General features: G+C 40.0%; 1 protein-coding gene across 6 annotated transcripts in view; it reads right to left on the bottom strand.

Annotated features, from left to right (window-relative positions):
- Positions 1 to 2,395: 2,395 nt before the first annotated feature.
- Positions 2,396 to 19,535, bottom strand: part of nhsb (Nance-Horan syndrome b (congenital cataracts and dental anomalies)) — a 41,252-nt gene continuing 24,112 nt past the window's right edge. Inside the window, exons 2-13 of one of the 6 annotated variants that reach the window (XM_041069960.1) lie at positions 13,481 to 13,633; positions 13,258 to 13,394; positions 13,010 to 13,057; positions 12,767 to 12,811; positions 12,293 to 12,355; positions 11,920 to 12,112; positions 11,511 to 11,642; positions 10,991 to 11,143; positions 9,179 to 10,834; positions 7,631 to 9,085; positions 7,033 to 7,174; positions 2,396 to 6,562 (exon numbers count right to left, since the gene is read on the bottom strand). In XM_041069960.1, coding sequence (XP_040925894.1) covers positions 5,929 to 6,562; positions 7,033 to 7,174; positions 7,631 to 9,085; positions 9,179 to 10,834; positions 10,991 to 11,143; positions 11,511 to 11,642; positions 11,920 to 12,112; positions 12,293 to 12,355; positions 12,767 to 12,811; positions 13,010 to 13,057; positions 13,258 to 13,394; positions 13,481 to 13,633 — 4,811 coding nt within the window. In that variant the 3' untranslated portion in view covers positions 2,396 to 5,928. Of the gene's footprint in view, positions 6,563 to 7,032; positions 7,175 to 7,630; positions 10,835 to 10,990; positions 11,144 to 11,510; positions 11,643 to 11,919; positions 12,113 to 12,292; positions 12,356 to 12,766; positions 12,812 to 13,009; positions 13,058 to 13,257; positions 13,395 to 13,480; positions 13,634 to 19,535 lie in introns of all 6 variants that reach the window. The other 5 variants (XM_029143734.2, XM_029143735.2, XM_029143736.2 and 2 more) reach the window with 5 other exon arrangements.

Here is a 19,535-nt window from a genome sequence, read left to right as displayed (position 1 = left end):
CACAGAGGCACTCATCCTGGCCGCACAGGAGCAGGCCCTGAGCACCAGAGCCATAGAGGCCCAGATCTACCACACCAGACAAGACCCAAGGTGTAGACTGTGCAAAGAGGCCCCTGAGACGGTCCAGCACATAACTGCAGGGTGTAAGATGCTGGCAGGGAAAGCATACATGGAACACCATAACCAAGTGGCTGGTATAGTATACAGGAACATCTGCGCAGAGTATGGACTGAAAACCCCAAGGTCAAAGTGGGAAACACCTCCCAAGGTGGTAGAGAACGAGCGAGCCAAGATCCTGTGGGACTTCCAGATACACACAGACAGAATGGTAATGGCGAACCAACCAGACATTGTGGTGGTGGACTAAGAACAGAGGAAAGCCGTAGTGGTGGATGTGGCAATACCAAGCGATGGCAACATCAGGAAAAAGGAACATGAGAAACTAGAGAAATACCAAGGGCTCAGAGAAGAACTGGAGAAGGCTTGGAAGGTGAAGGCCACAGTGGTGCCTGTGATGATTGGAGCACTGGGGGTAGTGACCCCCAAATTGGAGGAATGGCTACAACAGATCCCTGGAATAACATCCGACATCTCAGTCCAGAAAAGTGCAGTCCTAGGAACAGCAAGGATACTGCGCAGAACCCTCAAGCTTCCTGGCCTCTGGTAGAGGACCCGAGCTTGGATAGTGGATGAGAGACCACCCGCGTGGGGTGAGAAGGGAGTTTTTTTATATATATGCCTACTTCAAACCACTTTTTTATATTTTATGAATTATTTACATCTGTAATTACTTGTAAAAGTAGTTGTTGACTATTTCACACCAATATAATATTCAGATTGTAATAAGAAAAAAAATCGTTCGTTTTTTCCTCGCCGTTAAACTTCCCTGCCTTTGTCACGTGACGTATTTAAACTGACTAAACAATCCCCTCTACCGGTAAAGAAGCTTGCCTTTGCGTCATATTGCGCTCGTATGTCTACGTTGTCTCGTTAAGTCAATATATTATTGTTGTAACAATAACGTAAACAATTTACAGTAACTAGTCGTGGAACTAATTGTATTCATTTCTGTCCAAGCCCAGGAGCCTTATAAATGTACTCGTTTGTAGTTGACTGCTGGAGTTTAGCTAGGTGCTGTAGTGCAGCAGCTAATAAAGAGCTTTATCCTGTCACAGTAAGTCATAACGGTTATATCACACACATGTGCTTACACTACATAACTAATAAACTTAAACTAATAAATAAAGGGCAGTCTTTTGTCTAGAGCTGGAGTATGAACGCGAAACATTTTACATTTAGACGTTTGTCCTCCTTTCGCATTTCCGTGGTCATCAAAAGTTGATTTAGGTGATAGTGGATTACTCAGAATTACAGAATTATTTTCTGTGGTAGTAGTTTATAACTAGTAGTAGTAGTAAGTAGTACTTGTAAAAAAATAATAAAAGCGTGGTTTGAGTGAGAGTGAGTGAGTAGGTTTTCTACTAAAAGGCTTTATAGTGAATAAATATTATATTAACACATCATAAATCATGTGTTTGCAAAACTCTTAATAAAGCTCTAATATTATTGTCATTGTCCACTAAAGTGAGTCTAATTTCATTGATATATTTATCATGCAATACTGCAATTACTAATGCCATTTTTTCAAAGTCATAATCTTTAAATATTTCGGTTGAAACTAGTTTTACATTAATTCATACTTTCATACTGAGTTAGTGGAGGGCTTTTATAGCAGGGCTTCATTCTTTTACTATATATTAAAGTTAATTATTGGCCAAAACATTAGAACCACCTCTAAATATAATGCACTCCGGTGCAATAGTTTCACCTAATGTGAGCTCATCATTTCTTCTGTTACTTAGTATGTAAATACTTAATAAATGTTTTGCTTGTACTCACACTGTGAGCTGGAACCATCTGAAATCCAATCAAGTACTATTTTTCAATGGTGTTTATAAAAACAATGGTTTTAATTTAATTTAAATATTTGGGGGAAAATCACGGCCTACTCGTTTGTCACACTTTGTCCCAATAGGCAGATCAAGATAGGTTGCACTTTTTTTATTTTACAAATGAAAAGTCTAGTGTGGTTCATGGTTACCATCAAATTAAATATACATTTTAAACCGCTGCTGTCAAAGTTGTGTTTATCATGTTTTTCTTGCACTGATACTGAGACCAGAGTCATAGCAATTAAACATTAACATGTTTATTTATATTGTAATTTTATGAAGCTAAAAAAGAATAATAAAGGAGATATTTAGTGAAATCCAACTTTTTTTTCAAGTAGAAAGGCTGTAAAGCCTGAAAATATACCTTATGTTGCTGCCATCTAGGGGTGGAATTCTAACAGTGTATGTAAGTTTGGGTGGAAAGGAAGTGTCACACAAAAGGATTTCAGTTTCAATGCAGTCACATTTATTGGCTGTTTTTCTATGCACAGTTACTAAGCAGCGTGATAAGCTGTCAAAATGAATTATATATTGAATAATGGAATTTTCACAATGTTGTTAGCCTCAAAAATAAATACAAGACTGAAGGTGTTGCACAGCTTCAAAATGTACAAAGGCTTGGAAATAATCATGTAAACTTAAAAAAAAAATTGTTTTTAATGTTTTATTGTTTTTTTTTTACAAATGAGAATTTGCAAGGTTTGTTTTGTTTAAAAAGATATTTACACGTTTATACAAAAATACAAAAGTGATTCAAATCTGTTAAGTACAATCTAATTTTAAACATGAAGCTTCTTTTAAATTTGTCCTCTAGCATCTATATTTTTCGTTTTTATGTCACATGTTTAAGTGTTCTGTCTAGTGTTCTTCCATACTGTACACCTTTGAAAGAAATCATGATGTGGTTGTTCCCTTCATAAAATCTGCATGCAGATATTAGAAGTCAGGTTGGAAAATAATCCATTAAGCTTTTAGATTCTTGAGTGTTTTCAAGCTGTTGAGGACTGAGGTTTGAGATGGCTAAATGAGAGCTAAACATGGGGCTGCATGGCAACATAACAGTTTGTCTTTGTCCACGACTTACTGTAGGTGAAGCAAACAGTCTTAAGTATTTTAGAGAAGGTTTTCAGGTACAGTACAGAAATTACACTTAACGTTCTTATTTTATTTTAGTATTTTGCAGTCATATTGTTTTTTCAAAATACTCTATCAACTATAAAGATTTTTAAATTATTTTATAATAAGTTTTGTCAGCAATAAAAACGTATGTTACGAGTCAAAAGACAAGGTCTTTCTGATATGATCAAACTAATTTGGGGTCTGTGAATGGATTTTTAACATTTTTTTTATTTGTACTATGTACTTTATCTTGGCCAGATCGGCCACATACTCTTTTGTGTTTTTATTAAGTTTGAACTATATCAGCAGTTTCCCCTAGGAAATATGTCTCTCACTCGCAAAGCATTCCCAAGAAACTTTTCCCCCGACAGATTCTATATCATTTTCTTTACAGTCTCTTATATGTTGATTGTCCAGTGAGTAGATTTACAGTACAAGATAAACCCCTGTTTGTGGTCACAACTATACAGAACAGAATTAGCCAAACATTTTGTACATTATACTGTAGAACACACTATTGAACTTGACATTTCAATGGAAAATACAAATTCTTTTCTTGTTGTATGGAGACATCCCTCAGATAAAAATAATAATGGTGGTGTCCTTCTGTCTTTTTTTTAGTTATTGCATGCGATAGGAAACACAACAAATAAAACAGCAAATAGGAAAAAATGAGCTCTCACAATATGAGTTTAATTAATGTTAAATTCTAATAGTCATTTCACAGCTTTGTACCCTCTCCATCTTACACAGTGTCAGTTCTGCAACTCAGATTTGCTGAGATTTAAACAGTTGTGGTTTATCTATCTATCTATCTATCTATCTATCTATCTATCTATCTATCTATCTATCTATCTATCTATCTATCTATCTATCTATCTATCTATCTATCTATCTATCTATCTATCTATCTATCTATCTATCTATCTATCTATCTATCTATCTATCTATCTATCTATGTATCTATTGCATTTACAGTAAAACAGTAATATGCTTGTTGAGGTATTCACAGAATACAGTAAATGATTTTCGTTTCGTGATCTCTGACTGGAAAATGTGTTGTTTTGCTGTTAGCTATGGATAGTTACTATCTGTAACAGACTGGTCACCTTCATTCCAATAAAGGTTACTTTGTTACAGTAAATGTCATTGGTAACATCTATTGGAAGGATGAGATCTTACAGCACACTTTTAATTCCAGTGTTTGAAAAGGTTGCAGTGACTTTTTAATACATTTATTCCTCTTCTTGTGTCCTCTCTTTAGGGTTTTGTGATATGATGAGGATAAGACAAAATGGTGTACTTCAGCTTTCACCTAATGCTACTGGGTCAGTGCAAATGAAGGAGAGGCAACAAGAAGAGAACATTGTACATTGCTAGGATGCATGTGTGATGTTGTCTGAGACCTGTTGATTTTTGCTACACTTGGGATTGTTCCCTCTAAATTGCCTGCTTGAAGTTTTATATAGATATGACTTTAATATTCAATATAAATATACATTTTAAGATATATATATATTTTTCAACAGAATCGTGAAGTGCAAAACTGAGTTGTTTTTTGGAAAGCTTTCCAAATTAACCTCTATTCAAACCAATTGGGGACCTTCTAAAGTTATTGTTAGTTCTTGTTAACATCTACACCCAAGTGTAAAGCTGCTTTGGAATCCCTTTTTTCCATGTGAAATCAGCACAGCAAGACTGGTCAGCTGATGAAAAAGCTTTAATCAGTCTAAACATGCCAGATTTCCATGTTAGGTTTACGCCCCTATGTGATTGAATTCTGGTGGAACATGGAGCAGGGCCATGTACTGTACAGTATGTACAGAGATTTTAGATGATCTGTATACAGCCACCTCTGATAGTGAAAGGCCACGGTGCGATTGTCCAAAATTAGCCAGTGCCTTACACAAATGGGCCCCATCCAGAAGCAAGCCCTTTCTCCTTATTGTAAGACCATCAAATCTAAAACAAATCAATCTAGATCACTGGCAATGCAGTACAAATGTCACTAAAACCATTCACAGTGAAAGATTATTTTTATACAAAGGAATCACAAAAATGTTGACAGAAACCAGGATCCAGGGGATGTTTCCATAGACAGTCATGCAACATGGAGAAATTCTATCACCATGTTCTGAGTCGCAAGTTTACAAAAATACATGCAACATGGTATCTTTTTAGATATAATTTATATGACGTAATATATGATTAGCTCTGTGTGATATACTCTCTATGCCAGGCCTGCTGATGGTAATATAATAAGTTGATGCTGTGTTAAGATGTTATCAGTAAGTACTTCAGTCAACCCTTGCTTGTTGGCGGGGATATTAATTATGTACTCTGGGAGTTAAGGATGGTGCCTTGGGTACCAAATTCAAAGAATATTCAGTTTTATTAGAATTTTCAATTTTTATAAGAAATCAGTTTCTCAGTGACACACACGCAGCCATTCAAAATACAAGAAGTACAAATATCTGTGAATGTGCTATTTCATGCACACGCACTTTGTCCATACTTCACTATATTTTCATAACTAGCGAAATATTTGAAAAAGATTTTTATATATACTTTTAAAAAGCCAGTTCAATTAAAATAGGTCTCAAAGCTTGCACGTTTAACTATGAGGGATTTCTTTTTTAACACTGTAGTTAGGTATGTCCTCAAGGTTTTCATAAATATCTCCTTATCACACAACACTTGAGTCCCTTCAGTAGTGTAGTATGATCAAAACTAGGTGCATTTTAGCAAAGTCAGACTGCCTAGATGACACACCTATCTAACATTAGAAAAGTATATGGGGCCATTTCAGATGTAGAATACAGCTTAGAAAATATGACAGATTTTATCAAGTGTTTCTTTAAGATGATCGATCATCATGAGGGCTCCCATCTGAATTTTCTGTCTCCCCTTCAGAAATGGCTTGCATGGGCGCTGTGTAGAGGCGACTGCGTGTACTGTAGCGACTGCTGTTGGCTACAGGGGGGATCCGTGAACGTCCTTGTCGAGATGCAGCTGACATAGGTAAGGTTTTGGAGGTGAAACTCTCTGAGTTGGCCCTAGGAAAAAGACCTGGTATCTGAATCGGGTCAAAGCCAGAAAGTGGGGGCTCCTGGAGTGTTGATAGTGGTTCCTCGAGTTGTCTAACATGCCCTTCTGGAGGAGACTCTCCTGGGATTTTAGGTGTGATAGGGCTCTTCAGAATTTCTGTAGCTGACATGCGGTAGCTGGAATCAGACCTGCTTCCTTTCTTCAACAACAAGAGTTTAAACTCTTCGTTTGATGTGGTAGATTTCTTCGCACTGCGGTAGATTGGCACAGGGGCTCGTTGTGATCCAGCAGCAGTTGCTAAAGGAGCTGGTATATTGAGGGGAGGGGCTGGTGGAATAATGACGTTGGGGATGCTACCAGAGGTCACTGGTACTGTAGAACAAAGACGGGACTTCACGATTAAATCTCCCGAGTCTTTACGGCCCAGAACCTTTCTTTTGGATCTGAATGATAAATCACATCATATATAAAATAAGAGAGTGTAATAAACAAAAAATACAAACACACTTAACCAAGCCATAAAAAAAAACTGTCACTTAGTTATATTTTAACAAGTAAATGTGATAAATATATAACGCTGTGGAAAAAAATATTCAACGTTACCCAATTTGTTCTCGCTTTGTGCATGCTAGCCTCAGCTTATGTGATCAACTCCTAATTAATGTAAATGGACTAAAGACTACAGTATACTGTATGTTTTTAAGGCAAAAGAAAATTGTTTATTTATCTATGAGACTGTTAAGATTTTTTTGAAATACTTTTTTAAATTCCTATGCTTCTTTGGGTATCCAGAGTTTACGCTTTGCCTCCAAAGTATGACATTTATAGATGGTACAAGCTTATAGACTATATCTAGCAGACACTGTAACTACGAGTTTAAACACATTGATGACAAATAGAAAATTTACAGTACCTGTGTATCATGGCAAACAGATCCTCAGTTGTGCGAGTCTTGTTGGGAGATGTGATAATAATGTCATCGTCCACTTTGGTTTCATCCATCATAGGGGAGAGGGAATTATCACTAGGTGTTGAATCTGCAGCACACAAGAGCCCTATCACATGTCATTTGGTTGGTATATATATATATATATATATATATACAGTATTAAATTTGTAATACAGTTTCCACACTTTTGAGCTACTGAACAAAAGTTTTTATATTTCAACAGATGGTAGTTATGTTAGTTAGTTAGATGGTATAAATATTCTTTTATTTTGGTCGATTCATTTGTTAATTTTGTCACATTAAATCATTCCATCACTAATTAAATTCTTTCGTTTCTAGTCTAATGGTGTCCATTGGTTGGTTTGCATGCTACTAAGTAGTGCAAGGTCTCGCAAACCACTAACTTATTGACTCTCAGGTGGTTTTGGTTTTGGTTGGTTTTGGTTAGCACTAGAATTAGAACACTAAGTAGAAGCTGTTGGTTGTTGTTTACAGTTGTCACTTACTCACCAGTCACCAGTGAGCTCTTCTACTGACAATCAAATGAAGTTTAGAAGCTTACCTTTACTAAAGTAGTCCTCTGTGTCAGGAGTGGTGGAATCATCTTTACTCTCTTGTGGTTGCTGCTGATGGGCACTTCTGGTAGCACCTGATGTCATTTCCTCCTCTTCTTGTTCTTCTTGTCCTCTTTTTCTTGCATCGCTGATTAGGTAAGGATGCGATGTCTCCATTTTGATACCAGGCACTTTGACTGGACTAGCCCAGGGCCCTGAGTCTGTATGGGATACCCCAGCAAACTCATATGCTGGGGGCGGCGGGTGGTCCGATCGCATGCTACCTCTGGAACATACTGTCCTTTGCAGCTCTTTTTCCTGCTCCTCCTCTTCCTCTTCGTCGTCTTCATCGTCATCATCATCATCATCATCATCATCATCCTGGGAGAATGAGCGCTCTCCCAAAACCCTGAACTCAGGGTGTGCATGGGATGAGTGTGTGAGCCCTCTGAACTCCGCATGAGAGTGGATATGTGTGTGTAGATCTACAGGTGAAGGGTGGGGAGCACGTGGCACTGGTCGATGCAAGGGCGAGCTTTCTTCAGAGAGGTCAGATGATAAGTCCATTCGTGTTCTGAAGGCTGTCATTGCCCAGAATGTTCCAGGCCCATATCGGTCTTGCCTTAATAGCAGGCTTTCATAGGATGGTGGCCCATCAGGATGACGACCAGGGGGAGGTGGTTGTGAGTGCTCGGGAGAGGAGGTGTGATCATGAGCTGGAGGTCTTGGAGGTGGTCTGCGAGGAGGGAGAGGCCTTGTGGTAATTGGTGGTGGAGCCAAAGTAGAAGCACTAGGTGGACATTTGGGTCTTGTAGCAGTCTCAGCTCCACTTGCTTTTTCTTGATCTGTAGAAGAACTGCTGTCTGTAGATTGGCTAACAGAATGGAGCTGCACTGAACGAGGAGCAGATGGAGTTATCACCAACTGATTGGAGGTGGTAATTGTTAAAGCTGTGTTTGAACTTGGGGGCAGGGTAGAATTTGATGCCTCAGGGGCCAGCAACTTTGTTCCAGTGGGACACACATTTGCAACTCTGTGTTTGCTGTGGTGGAGTGTGTGCATGTGGTGTGTCCGATGGGAAAGTGTGTGTTTAACATAGCCACCATGAAGAACATTAAGATCAAGTTGCGAAGGTGGCGGTGGGAAGTCTGGGTCTCTCTTATAGGCAGAAGAAATTGTGGATCCTTCTCTGGGAAAGTGCTGCAGGGAAGAGAGTGAAGACTTCCTCTCTGGCACTTTGGGCTTCCGTTTGCCAGTTGAAGGAGAGAGAGGTCCTGGGAAGAAGGCTGCTGATGAAGTGGGCAAGGTTGACGTTGGAGTCTCTGACTGACTTGAATAGCCACTTGATGGTGAAGCTAGGCCAGCCAGCTTCTCTGGTGATGCAAGTTTGAACTCTTCAGGTGGAAGTGGTGGACTAGTCGCGCTGGTTTCTGAGGCTTGGGCATAGGCCTGAATTTGTGTTTCTGTGGAGGAGGAAGAGCTGTCCGGTGACTTCATACAATCCATTACAGTAGTGCCTGTGGCTGTACTTGAGTTGGACATTGAGGTGTACTCACCATTGTTGGACTTCAGCTCAGTGTTGTGAAGCCACAGGTCTGCATAGTCAGATTGCACAGCACCTTCATCTTTAAATGAGTGTGTATCTGCAGAGCTGAAAGATACAGGCTCTACTATGTCCACAGTTTCACCTAGTCCCATTCCCCAAGTTCCCAAAGGCTCTGCCACTAAGCAAGATGTTTGTAATGGTTCCGGAGCACCTCCAAGCTCTAGGTCCAGTTCCAGATTTATATCCGTGGAAGACAAGGTAAGCTCACTAACCATCTTTGGTTGATCCTGATCTGCTTGCGTGTCTGTTCCAACGTCAACACTGCTACTGGTCTCCTTCAGTGAAGAGGTTCGTTTGGGCGGTGGGGGTTTTACTTTTGGTTTCCTCACTGGATGACACGTCCTGCCCAGGGTCATAGTGCCTGTTTTAAAGTCAGCCAAAGGCTGAGGGTAAACTCCATTGGATACTTGTGGTGCCACAGTGCTGGATTGACTACAGTCAGGTACTGGGTCTGCATAGTTATACACGTATCCTCTATAACTTGGATTACACTCCCCAAAATGCTCAGAAGAAGAGTAGAAACCATCTGACTCAGATGGATAATGGGAGCACGGCTCTTTTTTATTGTTGCTGGTCTTGCTGTCACTGAAACAGACTTGGCCTTGGTCTAAACCTTGTCTGGAGCAGTAGTCCTGGGATAACCCATGACCTTGGCTTAGGTTTTGAGTATGATCAGGGTCTTGGTCTGGATCGGTCTGGTCTTGATCTGGAGGATATGCCCACTCCCCTTCACTGGCTGTACTGACCCCAGCATCGTCCAGCTGGTCTGTGGCTGAGGATGTGAAAGAGCTAGACCTATGGCCTTGGCCCTGTGGTCTGAGGTCAGAGTGGTACGAAGGATCCATGGAGAACCCCTCATCAATGGCATTGGGCACAGTGTTCAGTGATAGCTCTGAGTCGCAGTGGGAGGAGCCTGTAAGAGGTGGAGAGGAGGGTGGGGGTATGGTTTCAGATGTCTGAGAGGGGCAGGTGGAGCTGGAACCACTCCAGTTCCCACTTGATGACTGGTGGTCCTCTTTGTGGTCTATATGGCTACCTAGGACTCCAGTTGTAGATGCAGAGTGAATAGGGCTGCTGAATGTATCTGAACTAGATGAAATCTCACAGCTGCCCATGTCAGCCTTGCGGGGCAAGCGAGACCGGCCCCTCTCCATCCAGCTGTGTTCTGGGCTCACACCTCCTCCACCTCCTCTGTCTCTTTCCCCAGATCGCTGCAACCTTTTTAAGCTTCCAAGTTGCAGGTTTTCAGGTGCTGCCTGGTCATCCGTGCTCTCCTCTTCGTCCTTCATCATCATCAGCTTCATTCTTGGACTAGGGCCAGCTGGAATAAAGTCTTCTGCTTCATAAGGTGACAATTCTTCATCTTCATCATCATCATCGTCATAATTATCATCATCATCATCCTCATCACTGTCTATCAGGCGTCCACCCTCTCGTGGTAGGCTACGAGAGCGTAACCGTCCACCGTGGGCTGCGACAGTAGTATATGTGGAGTCTGACTGGTCACCCAGAGAAGAAATATTTCCTGTTGAATGAGAGAGAGAGGCAGGTATTCCCTGATGGCTGCGTTGAGCTCTGATGCGCCTTCTGGAGGGAGCAGCTGTACCTGAAAAACAAAACAGGTAATTTACAAACTGTACAACAGTAATTACAGCACTTCCTGCAAAACCTTCTGCCACACTCTAGCCCATTGCACAAATTTGAGAACTTGAATGAAACTTAATTGTAGCAAAAATGCAAATGATAACTTTTTAAAACTTACATGCTATAAGAAAATCATCTGTCTGGCAGCCTGAGTCACGAGTATGATGGAGGCGTCCACTGATTGAGAGATCTTCTTGGCAGAGAGAAAGTTGATGGGGGTTAGCATGGACAATCACTGTGCGCTCTCTTGCTACAGGCGATTCGTCTGAGTCTGAACACAAAAGATGAAGCATGTTAGTTTCTGTCATTAGTCCTGCAGTAACAGGAAACCTGGAGCACATTTTACAAACTGGTTTTTGCTCTCCCAGTTTCTTCATGTTTTATTGTATATCTTTTATGGGTTTGACAATTCATAAAATGTGTCTTACATTTTTGTATGAATTGCAATTGTGCATGTATGGTAAAACTGCAGGCTTGCAGAATTAAATGCAAAGTATTGTAGCTCTCCAGTAAGTAGTGCAGTTTAAAGCTTAAAGCTCTATAGATGGATTAATAATTTTTATCTAGAATGTGATAACTGCTGCTCAAGTAACTTGCCCTTGGATTATATAAAATTAGCAGATGTCCCTGAAACATACCCATATCTTGATGTACTCTTTTGGGTATGCCTGTAATAGTCTTCCTTCTCCTCAGCTTCCTTCTTCTCTGCAGAACTGACTGGGAATGAACAAGAGAACACCGAGCACTTGCTTCTCTGTCAAACCCAACTCCTGTAAGACATATACCATAAATCATATAAGACTCATGTTAGGATAATTACACTAAAATACATTGTATATTACAGTAGAAATCTTGTTCATTGCTCATGCTTGTTCCTGTGCTATAAATAAAACCTTTCCTCTTTTTCAGGCAGGTAGTATAGGTTGGCTTTTTAAATTTGGCACAGCAGTTACTTTTTTTTTTTGTTTGGACTGTTGACACAATGGGAATGTTACTTGTTTTAATTCTCACCTCACCCTTTCTCGATGTTCCTGTTTTTCTAATTACCTGTTACATTTATAGGGATGATGCAGGAGGAGATGGAATGAGAGTCAGCTGCTGCCTTCTGATCTGATGGGGAAGGGTTTTCCTTGGACCATGTTGTCTGTTTTTCTTGGGTTGAGGAGACACTGGGGGCTGAGGTCTTGGCTTTGTGGCCACCCAAGACCTCACCAGCTTCGCTTTCCTCTGTTGAGGTAGCCTGGAGGAAGCCAGGTTCATAGCAACATTAAACATATGGTACTTAAACAGTTGACAGCTGCTGCAAGAGTGAGCACAGTAACAAAGTGCATATGAAAACTATCAGTTCACAATATAAACTTAAAAAAATGGTCAACTAAAGGGATTAAAGGATAAACAGAAAGTGAAACAACCAAAGTACCTTTCTGTTCCAGGGAATAAAGATGCAACCTTCAATAGGGTGAAGTGAGTAAAAGCACTCAAACTAAAAAAATACAACACCAGAAAAACAAAAGAACAAATGACATCACAAATTCACAAAATTAAATTAATAATAATTAATTAAGTATAACATAAATTATAAATATGGAGATGAAAGAAAATGAATGAAATGTGGAGAATGAAAAAGACAGATACAATTTTTTTTCCACTGTAATAAACAAATTTCCTTTGCCTGTGGCTTAACATATGTCTATAAATATTTGCATAATAATAACCTAGATTGAAAAAAATCTGAATTTTAATATTTGGCACTAGACTAGATCCTCATTCAAGAAGATTTACATTTCTTTGGTTGTTCTGATTATCTAGCCTCTCCTGTTGCATCATAAACACTGTCATAAATAATCTGTTACTATAGATACATTTCCTGTGTCTTTCATTTGAGTTCTCTTACTTTTCTTTGTACGGTCTGGATCTCTGTTTCTTTCACTGTCCTCTCCTTTAGCAGATTCAGAAAGACAAATGTTTAAAAGGTTAGTGTGAAACAAAAACAACTAATTTGCAGGAAGCAGTAGAAACGATAATAAAAACACAATACCTAAAGTATAGCTGTATTAGAATTAACTATAACACCGATAACAAGGTGTCTACAGTACTGTACATGTTGGCAAATAACACAGACATTTTTTTGCTTTACCTTCCTGGGTTGATAGTCTAACTCTCGCTCCCTCTCTGCTCTCTCTTGCTGCATGGCAACAACAGAATAGTGTATTGTGTCAGTTTCAGAGTTAGAGGTGTCAGTAATTATACTGATAAGATATTAAAATGTAATAATTAATAGTTATTTTATACAATTTTGAAATTACGCCTACAGGTGTGAACTGGTGCCAAGATATAATGTAAATTAGTTTCTATATGATGAATATGATTTGTATATTTGCTTACTGCTCGCGCCAGGCGGCTCCTCTGTTGACGGCGGATTGTGTGTGGTGAAGGGAAGGTGGGCATAGGAGGTGCCACAGAGATAGAGATGGTCACCCTGTTTCTATCCCGGCTTGTAGAACACTGAAATTGCTGTTCATCTGTAACAGTCAAAAACACACAGTAGAACTCACTGTGCAGTTTGTGCACAACGGTCAGTACAGTATAGTTGATGAGCCTGTCTCACCTCTGTGCAGAGCCCTGAGACTGAGCTGAGCACTTCTGTGCAGCTCCTCCAAACACGGTTGTCGGGTGCAAGGATGAAACACGTTATGTTGCTGGTGCCATGGAGCCTGGTAGTGCACTGACAGCTTGCTCTCTATATCCAGGTTTGACACCGCTAAGGAGAAGTAGAGAGGTGCAAAATGTAAAAAGTATATGTATGCATATTTATTGTAGGCCACAAGCTGTAGACTTGTTCTTGTCTTGCATGTACTCTATAGCCAAGGCAAGCAATGGGAGGAAACATTTTCAAATTAAGTTCACTAAAAACACTATTAGCACTTATAAGCTATTGCTTTGATTACAAAGTTTATAGTAGTATTAGAAAGAAAACAAGATGTTACAGTCATTTTATTATTTTTTTTTATTGTCAGATTTTTTTTTCAGATTTCTACTTTTGTATAAGAAGCAGTGATCAAATCTCAATAAAGTTAAAAAGGTAGGTTTTGTAAAAAAGTCACATAAATATAGGAGGTACAAAAATGTCCAGGTACAAAAATCTATTTAGAATCACTTTTGTAAATACTCGTGTAATCCTTGGTCTTTCTTTTTTTTTTTTAATTGAAAGACAATGCCATGACATGCCAGCAGGTGGCAGCTAAACACTCCCTGCCGTTTCTCACCAGACCTCTGAAAATTTCACAGTGTCGTTCTTTATCAATAAATGATGACAATCACCATTTGTTATTTTCAGAAAACGCAAACAAAAACCCACATGTGACTGATGTACAATTGAGAATCTCTACATTTTGTTTCATTGGGTTAAAAGGATTGATGTTCAGTCAAGCAAAGAGACAGCGTGATGATGATTCTCTCTTATCTGCTCTCAGAACCCCTTTAGTTTAATATGAATCCTGTTTCTCCTCTTTTAACTCGGAATTCAAAATGCAATTGTGTCCTTGAAAGCCACACTGGATGTCAGTAGCCAGGCAACCTTTCATTGCCTGTAATTTAATCAGCGAGCTTGCATCAGCAGGGTTTGGCTAATTTAAACAACAAGGTTAAAAACACACAATGAGCCCAGCATATTTACACTAAACATATTACACAGCTTTCTAATAATTCTGTCACACATACATCAAGGTATTGTGTATAGATAATCAGGATAAAATACAGGTGATTCTGTTATAACCCATCAATTGAATTATGCTTTAATAGAAATTCTGCTTTTGAATTGAACTTTACCTTGAGTTCATATCTTACTTTGACCTTTTCTGTTCATCCAAGTGCCAACATTATTTCAGTCCCCAAGACCTTACATCCAGTCTCTTTAAATGACTTTCGCCCTGTGACCAAATGACTGGAGAGACTGGTCCTGAAGCACATTAGGAACTGGCTCCCATTAAAACTGGACCCCCTACAGTTTGCATACAAGCCAAACCTTTCCCCAGAGTATGCCATTTTCACAACGCTCCATCTCACGCTGTCACTTCTGGAGAGGAAGAACATCTACGGTATGCCAGAGTCCTTTTCATTAACTTATGCTTAGCTTTTACCACAGTCACCCACAGCAATTAGTAGTAAAGTTCATGCGGCTACAGTAGGTGTGGACACTGCAACCTGCTACTGAATACTGAGCTTCCTGACAAAGTGGCAGCAGACAGTCAAGATCAGAAGACAGACATCAAGACCCATCCATTCTGAATATCCATTTTTTACTTTGGATTTTATTTCAACAAGATAAGTTTCACACATAATACCACAACTAACATGTGGCAGTGTCTATCTGCCCGGCTTGCTGGCCAACCCATAACAGAATGGGCTGGTCATAAGAGATACCGCTTCGCTCCATAACGGGGCACTTTTGAGCTCTGACTTCATGTAGTAAAAAAAATTGAGTTCTGACTTTAGGTAGTGAAAAACTTTGTGCATGCTACTGGTCATAATATAAAATGAGCTACTGAAAAAATAACAATAAAATGAGTTTTATTGTATTTCAGTTGTATTTCCCAGTGACACATGAAGTCAGTGAGAGAAAGTGCGATCTGAAAGTGTTTCATTTGATTTTTACAAAAAAAATCAAGAAAAGCCTGAAGAAACTGTCACATCCCTTTTATTCTTTGCATATGTATAAAATGTTTAAAATGCGTGTAAAAACACATGTGTCTGCCTCACCCTTTGGGTGAATATTATTAAGCTACAGCCTTACTAACCTTGTAGTGGGACACTTTCCAAATCCAACTGTAAGTATTACTGATACTTATCACTACCAATATCAATAATGTGTGAATATGGAAATTGTGGTGTTTTATGTCATGACTTTTATTAAGTAGTATGGGATATGTATAACAATGCACATGTGTATGTATATGATATGTATATGTTTGTATGAGTATGTGCACATACCTTAACACTATTATTGGTATAAGTATTCATCTCCAAGGTAAACCACAGTACAACAGTTGTTTAGTTATGAATGTGTTAGCCTAAGGTACATCCCTGCTTCTTATTTATTTTGCTCCGATTGTTTACTTAACAGATTTGCTTGGTTTCAGCAGCTGGTTGCACCCCTTACCCCCCACCCCCCACCCCCCCGCATACACACCATAAAGCAGAACCGACTTAAACTGTCCACCAACACAGCAACATCACACATATTTTGGATTAGCTAAATAAACCATTAGATAAACCATAAATCAAGAAGAGTATATATATTTTATATATACTCCTCTTGTTAAAGCAAAGCTGTCCATCACAATATGGCACTCAGCGTAAGATATGCTGCTTGTTAAACTGCTGGACAAAACAAAAAAAACAAACAAAAAAAAAACGCATGTGTGTGGACCTCTCCATAAGATGGTATAGTGAGGAAAAGGTTCAGCGTGCCTGTCCACGCCCCTGTGCTAAAGCAGTAACAGCCGTTTGTTCGGATGTTAGCCAGAGCAACATCTTTCTTTCAACCCGGCGTAGTTGTGCAAGCTTGGTGCAAAAAAGTCCAGGAGTGCTAGTGGTATTGTATACTGTACTGTATACTGTATACTCAGTGGAAAGACAATAAAGACATCAATGGACAGAAATTTCGAGTCATACTACTACTACATACTACTACTAAGAATAATGGACTTCAATGTCTCAATAGTGTAAGTTGTCTGTAAGTTTTCATTCCGTAAAACCCTGTAGATCGTCCACACAGCCTGTGTTTTCAGTCACATTTGAAGTTGTTTTTAGGAGCGTGTTGGGGCATACAGTTTGATTTCCCTCTATAGAATAAAAGCTGGGAAAACGAGAAAATTAGTCATTTTTAAATTGCATAAACAGGAGCGATGACACAATAAATAAAGTGGCAATTTTTTCAGAATCACAACTCCAAAACCTCTGCACACAGGCTCCTCCATCCATTTCAGGCACAGCGTTGACCCATTCTTTGTGACAGCTAAGTTTGCACCCACCAATACTCCTACAACATGCTGCACACATGGAGCCGTCGATGAAGCCTAAGTGGAAGTAAGAAAAATAAGGTAAATACTGTACTAACCTGTGTGGTTATGACTGTCTCACTGGGGTCAATGTCTAATAATAATTTTTGTTTTAGTTGTAAATTTATATGCAACACAAAGCATCAGTTTTCATGGGAAAACAACTGCAAAAACCTAATTATATCTTTACAAACTAAACATGTGAAGAGTTTGAGTTCCCCACATTTTGCTTCCCTCATAACCTGGGAAGCATCTGATAAGTTTAAGATAGCATAAGATAAGTAAGTATGTGTCTCACTAAATCCTCCAAGCCTTGGAAGACATCAAGCAAATTATCAATTTGATCCTTCACTTCCTGAACAGAAATGTCACTGCTTTGATAAGAAAAAATAATTAAACCAATACTGTAGCAATCAAGTCTGTTTCTCCAAAACATAAATACAGTATATTATCTATTCATGGAGGGATTCTCTACAGTTAATAACCAAGCAGATTGACCTCAGTGAAATCAATGATATTGTGTACTGATTAGTACAGTATTTACCTTTTTCTTTTCTTACTTTCATTAAGGCATCATGGAGCCCCATGTATGCAGCCTGCTGCAGGAGTCTTGTTGGGTGCAGGTTACACACAAGGAGGCCATACCTCTTCTATTGACCCCTGTGGTCTGACCTGGTGACAGTCTGTTTCAGCCTGTTCTGTGTATTCCAGCTAAATCAGATGGATACAGCTGTGCATATAGAAACATAAATGTATAGTGTAATGTGTAGAACTATGTTTATGAACAAGGTCTCACAGTTTTAGAACAGGAGGAGCTGTTAATGTGTCTGTACAAGCTGGTAACACAGCACATGGTTGTTTAGGTTGGCTGTCATGGCAAAGTAGTGAGGACCACAGCTCCCAGTAAGTCCAGTACTTTCATATTGTAACAAGAGACCCCACACACACACAAACACACACACGCTATAAAGTTTGCTCTGACGGTAAGCACGTTAGACGCCAGAAGGCACGGTTTAAGAAAGTGAGACTCTTATTTTGAAACAGTACAATGACGACAGGAAGCCAGTGTTAAGCACAAATTAAGTAATGGATTTATAGTTTACTTTCCAGACGACATCTGTGTGTCTGTGTGATCTGTACCTCAAGTGTCTGGGTGTTGTGGGGCTGTCCTGGGTGACCCGCCTCTGCAACATTGCGTGGACAATGAGGACAGTTCCTCTGGACTGGACAACCAGGGTGGTTGTCCCTCTTTACAAAAGGGGGAACGGAAGGGGGTGTTCCAACTACAGAGGGATCACACTTCTTAGCCTCCTCGGGAAGTCTACATCAGGATACTGGAGAGGAGAATTCATCAGATAGTCAATCCTCAGATACAGGAGGAACAATGTGGTTTTTGACATGGTCGTGGAACACTGGACCAGCTTTACACCCCGAGCAGGGTGCTTGAGGGTTTGTGGGAGTTTGCCCAACCAGTCTACAGTACATGTGTTTTGTGGACTAGGAGAAGGTATTCGACCGTAGCATTTTGTGGTGGGTGCTCCAGGAGTATAGAGTCCGAGGCAATTAGTCAAACCTGTTCAGGGTGCATGTTGGACTTCGGCAGTACTTCGGCAGGGCTTTGTCACCGGTTCTGTTCATTATTTTTATGTACAGAATTTCTAGGCGCAGCCAAGGGCCAGAGGGCGTCTGGTTCGGGGACCACAGGATTGCGTCTCTGCTTTTTGCAGATGATCGGCCATGGTTCTTGACTGGAAAAAGGTGGTTTGCTTTCTCCAGATTGGAGGAGAGTTCCTGCCCTCATGAGTGAGGGAAGGAAGGAGCGTGAGATTGACGTTGTAACCGTCTGTCGTGGTGAAATTTACCGGTCAGTCTATGTTCCTACCCTCACCGGTCATGAGCTTTGGGTCATGACCGAACGGACAAGATCACGGACACAAGCGGCCAAAATGAGCTTCCTCTGTAGGGTGGCTGGGCGCACCCTTAGAGATAGAGTGAGGAGCTCTGTCATCCAAGAGGAGCTCAGAGTAGAGTTGCTGCTCCTCCACATTGAGAGGAGCCAGTTTAGGTGGCTCGGTCATCTATACCAACACATTTTTTCCTTTTTTTGGTATGTAAGATACCAGGGCAGTGTTGGCGGTAAACATGAAGTTGGAAGACTGCTCTGGTCTTTTCTTTACAGTGAGAACCTCAGGCGGAAGCTCCGTCCTATTTTGTTCCAACCATTGTAAGCTTTCTTTAGAGACGCTCCTGTCCCAGGTTGTATAACATGAAAAAGGTGTCCCAGGTAATGTTGTGGCCACTTAGGCCCTGTGCCATCTCTAGCAACACTCTTGTCCCCTGGTTTCTTTCAGCAACTCCTCCTTCTTGTTTCCCTGTGCAAATTTGCATGTTCCATGCATATGATAAAATAGCATCACAGGCAGTCCAGATTTTGATACCATTCCTTGCTGGTTTTGAAGGCATATACTGACTGAAAGGGCAGCAGCCTCTAAACCATACAAGTCGTTCATCTACAGTTATAGCCCAGAGTTATAAAGGCGAGGAAGATTGATTGATTCACGGTTGTCAAATCTGATGACAAATCTGAGAGACATGTCTGGAGGC

The sequence above is a fragment of the Betta splendens genome, chromosome 3 (assembly GCF_900634795.4).
Source record: "Betta splendens chromosome 3, fBetSpl5.4, whole genome shotgun sequence".
NCBI lineage: Eukaryota > Metazoa > Chordata > Actinopteri > Anabantiformes > Osphronemidae > Betta > Betta splendens.
Note: the sequence above shows the minus strand (reverse complement) of the source record. Positions and strands in the feature narration are given on the sequence as shown.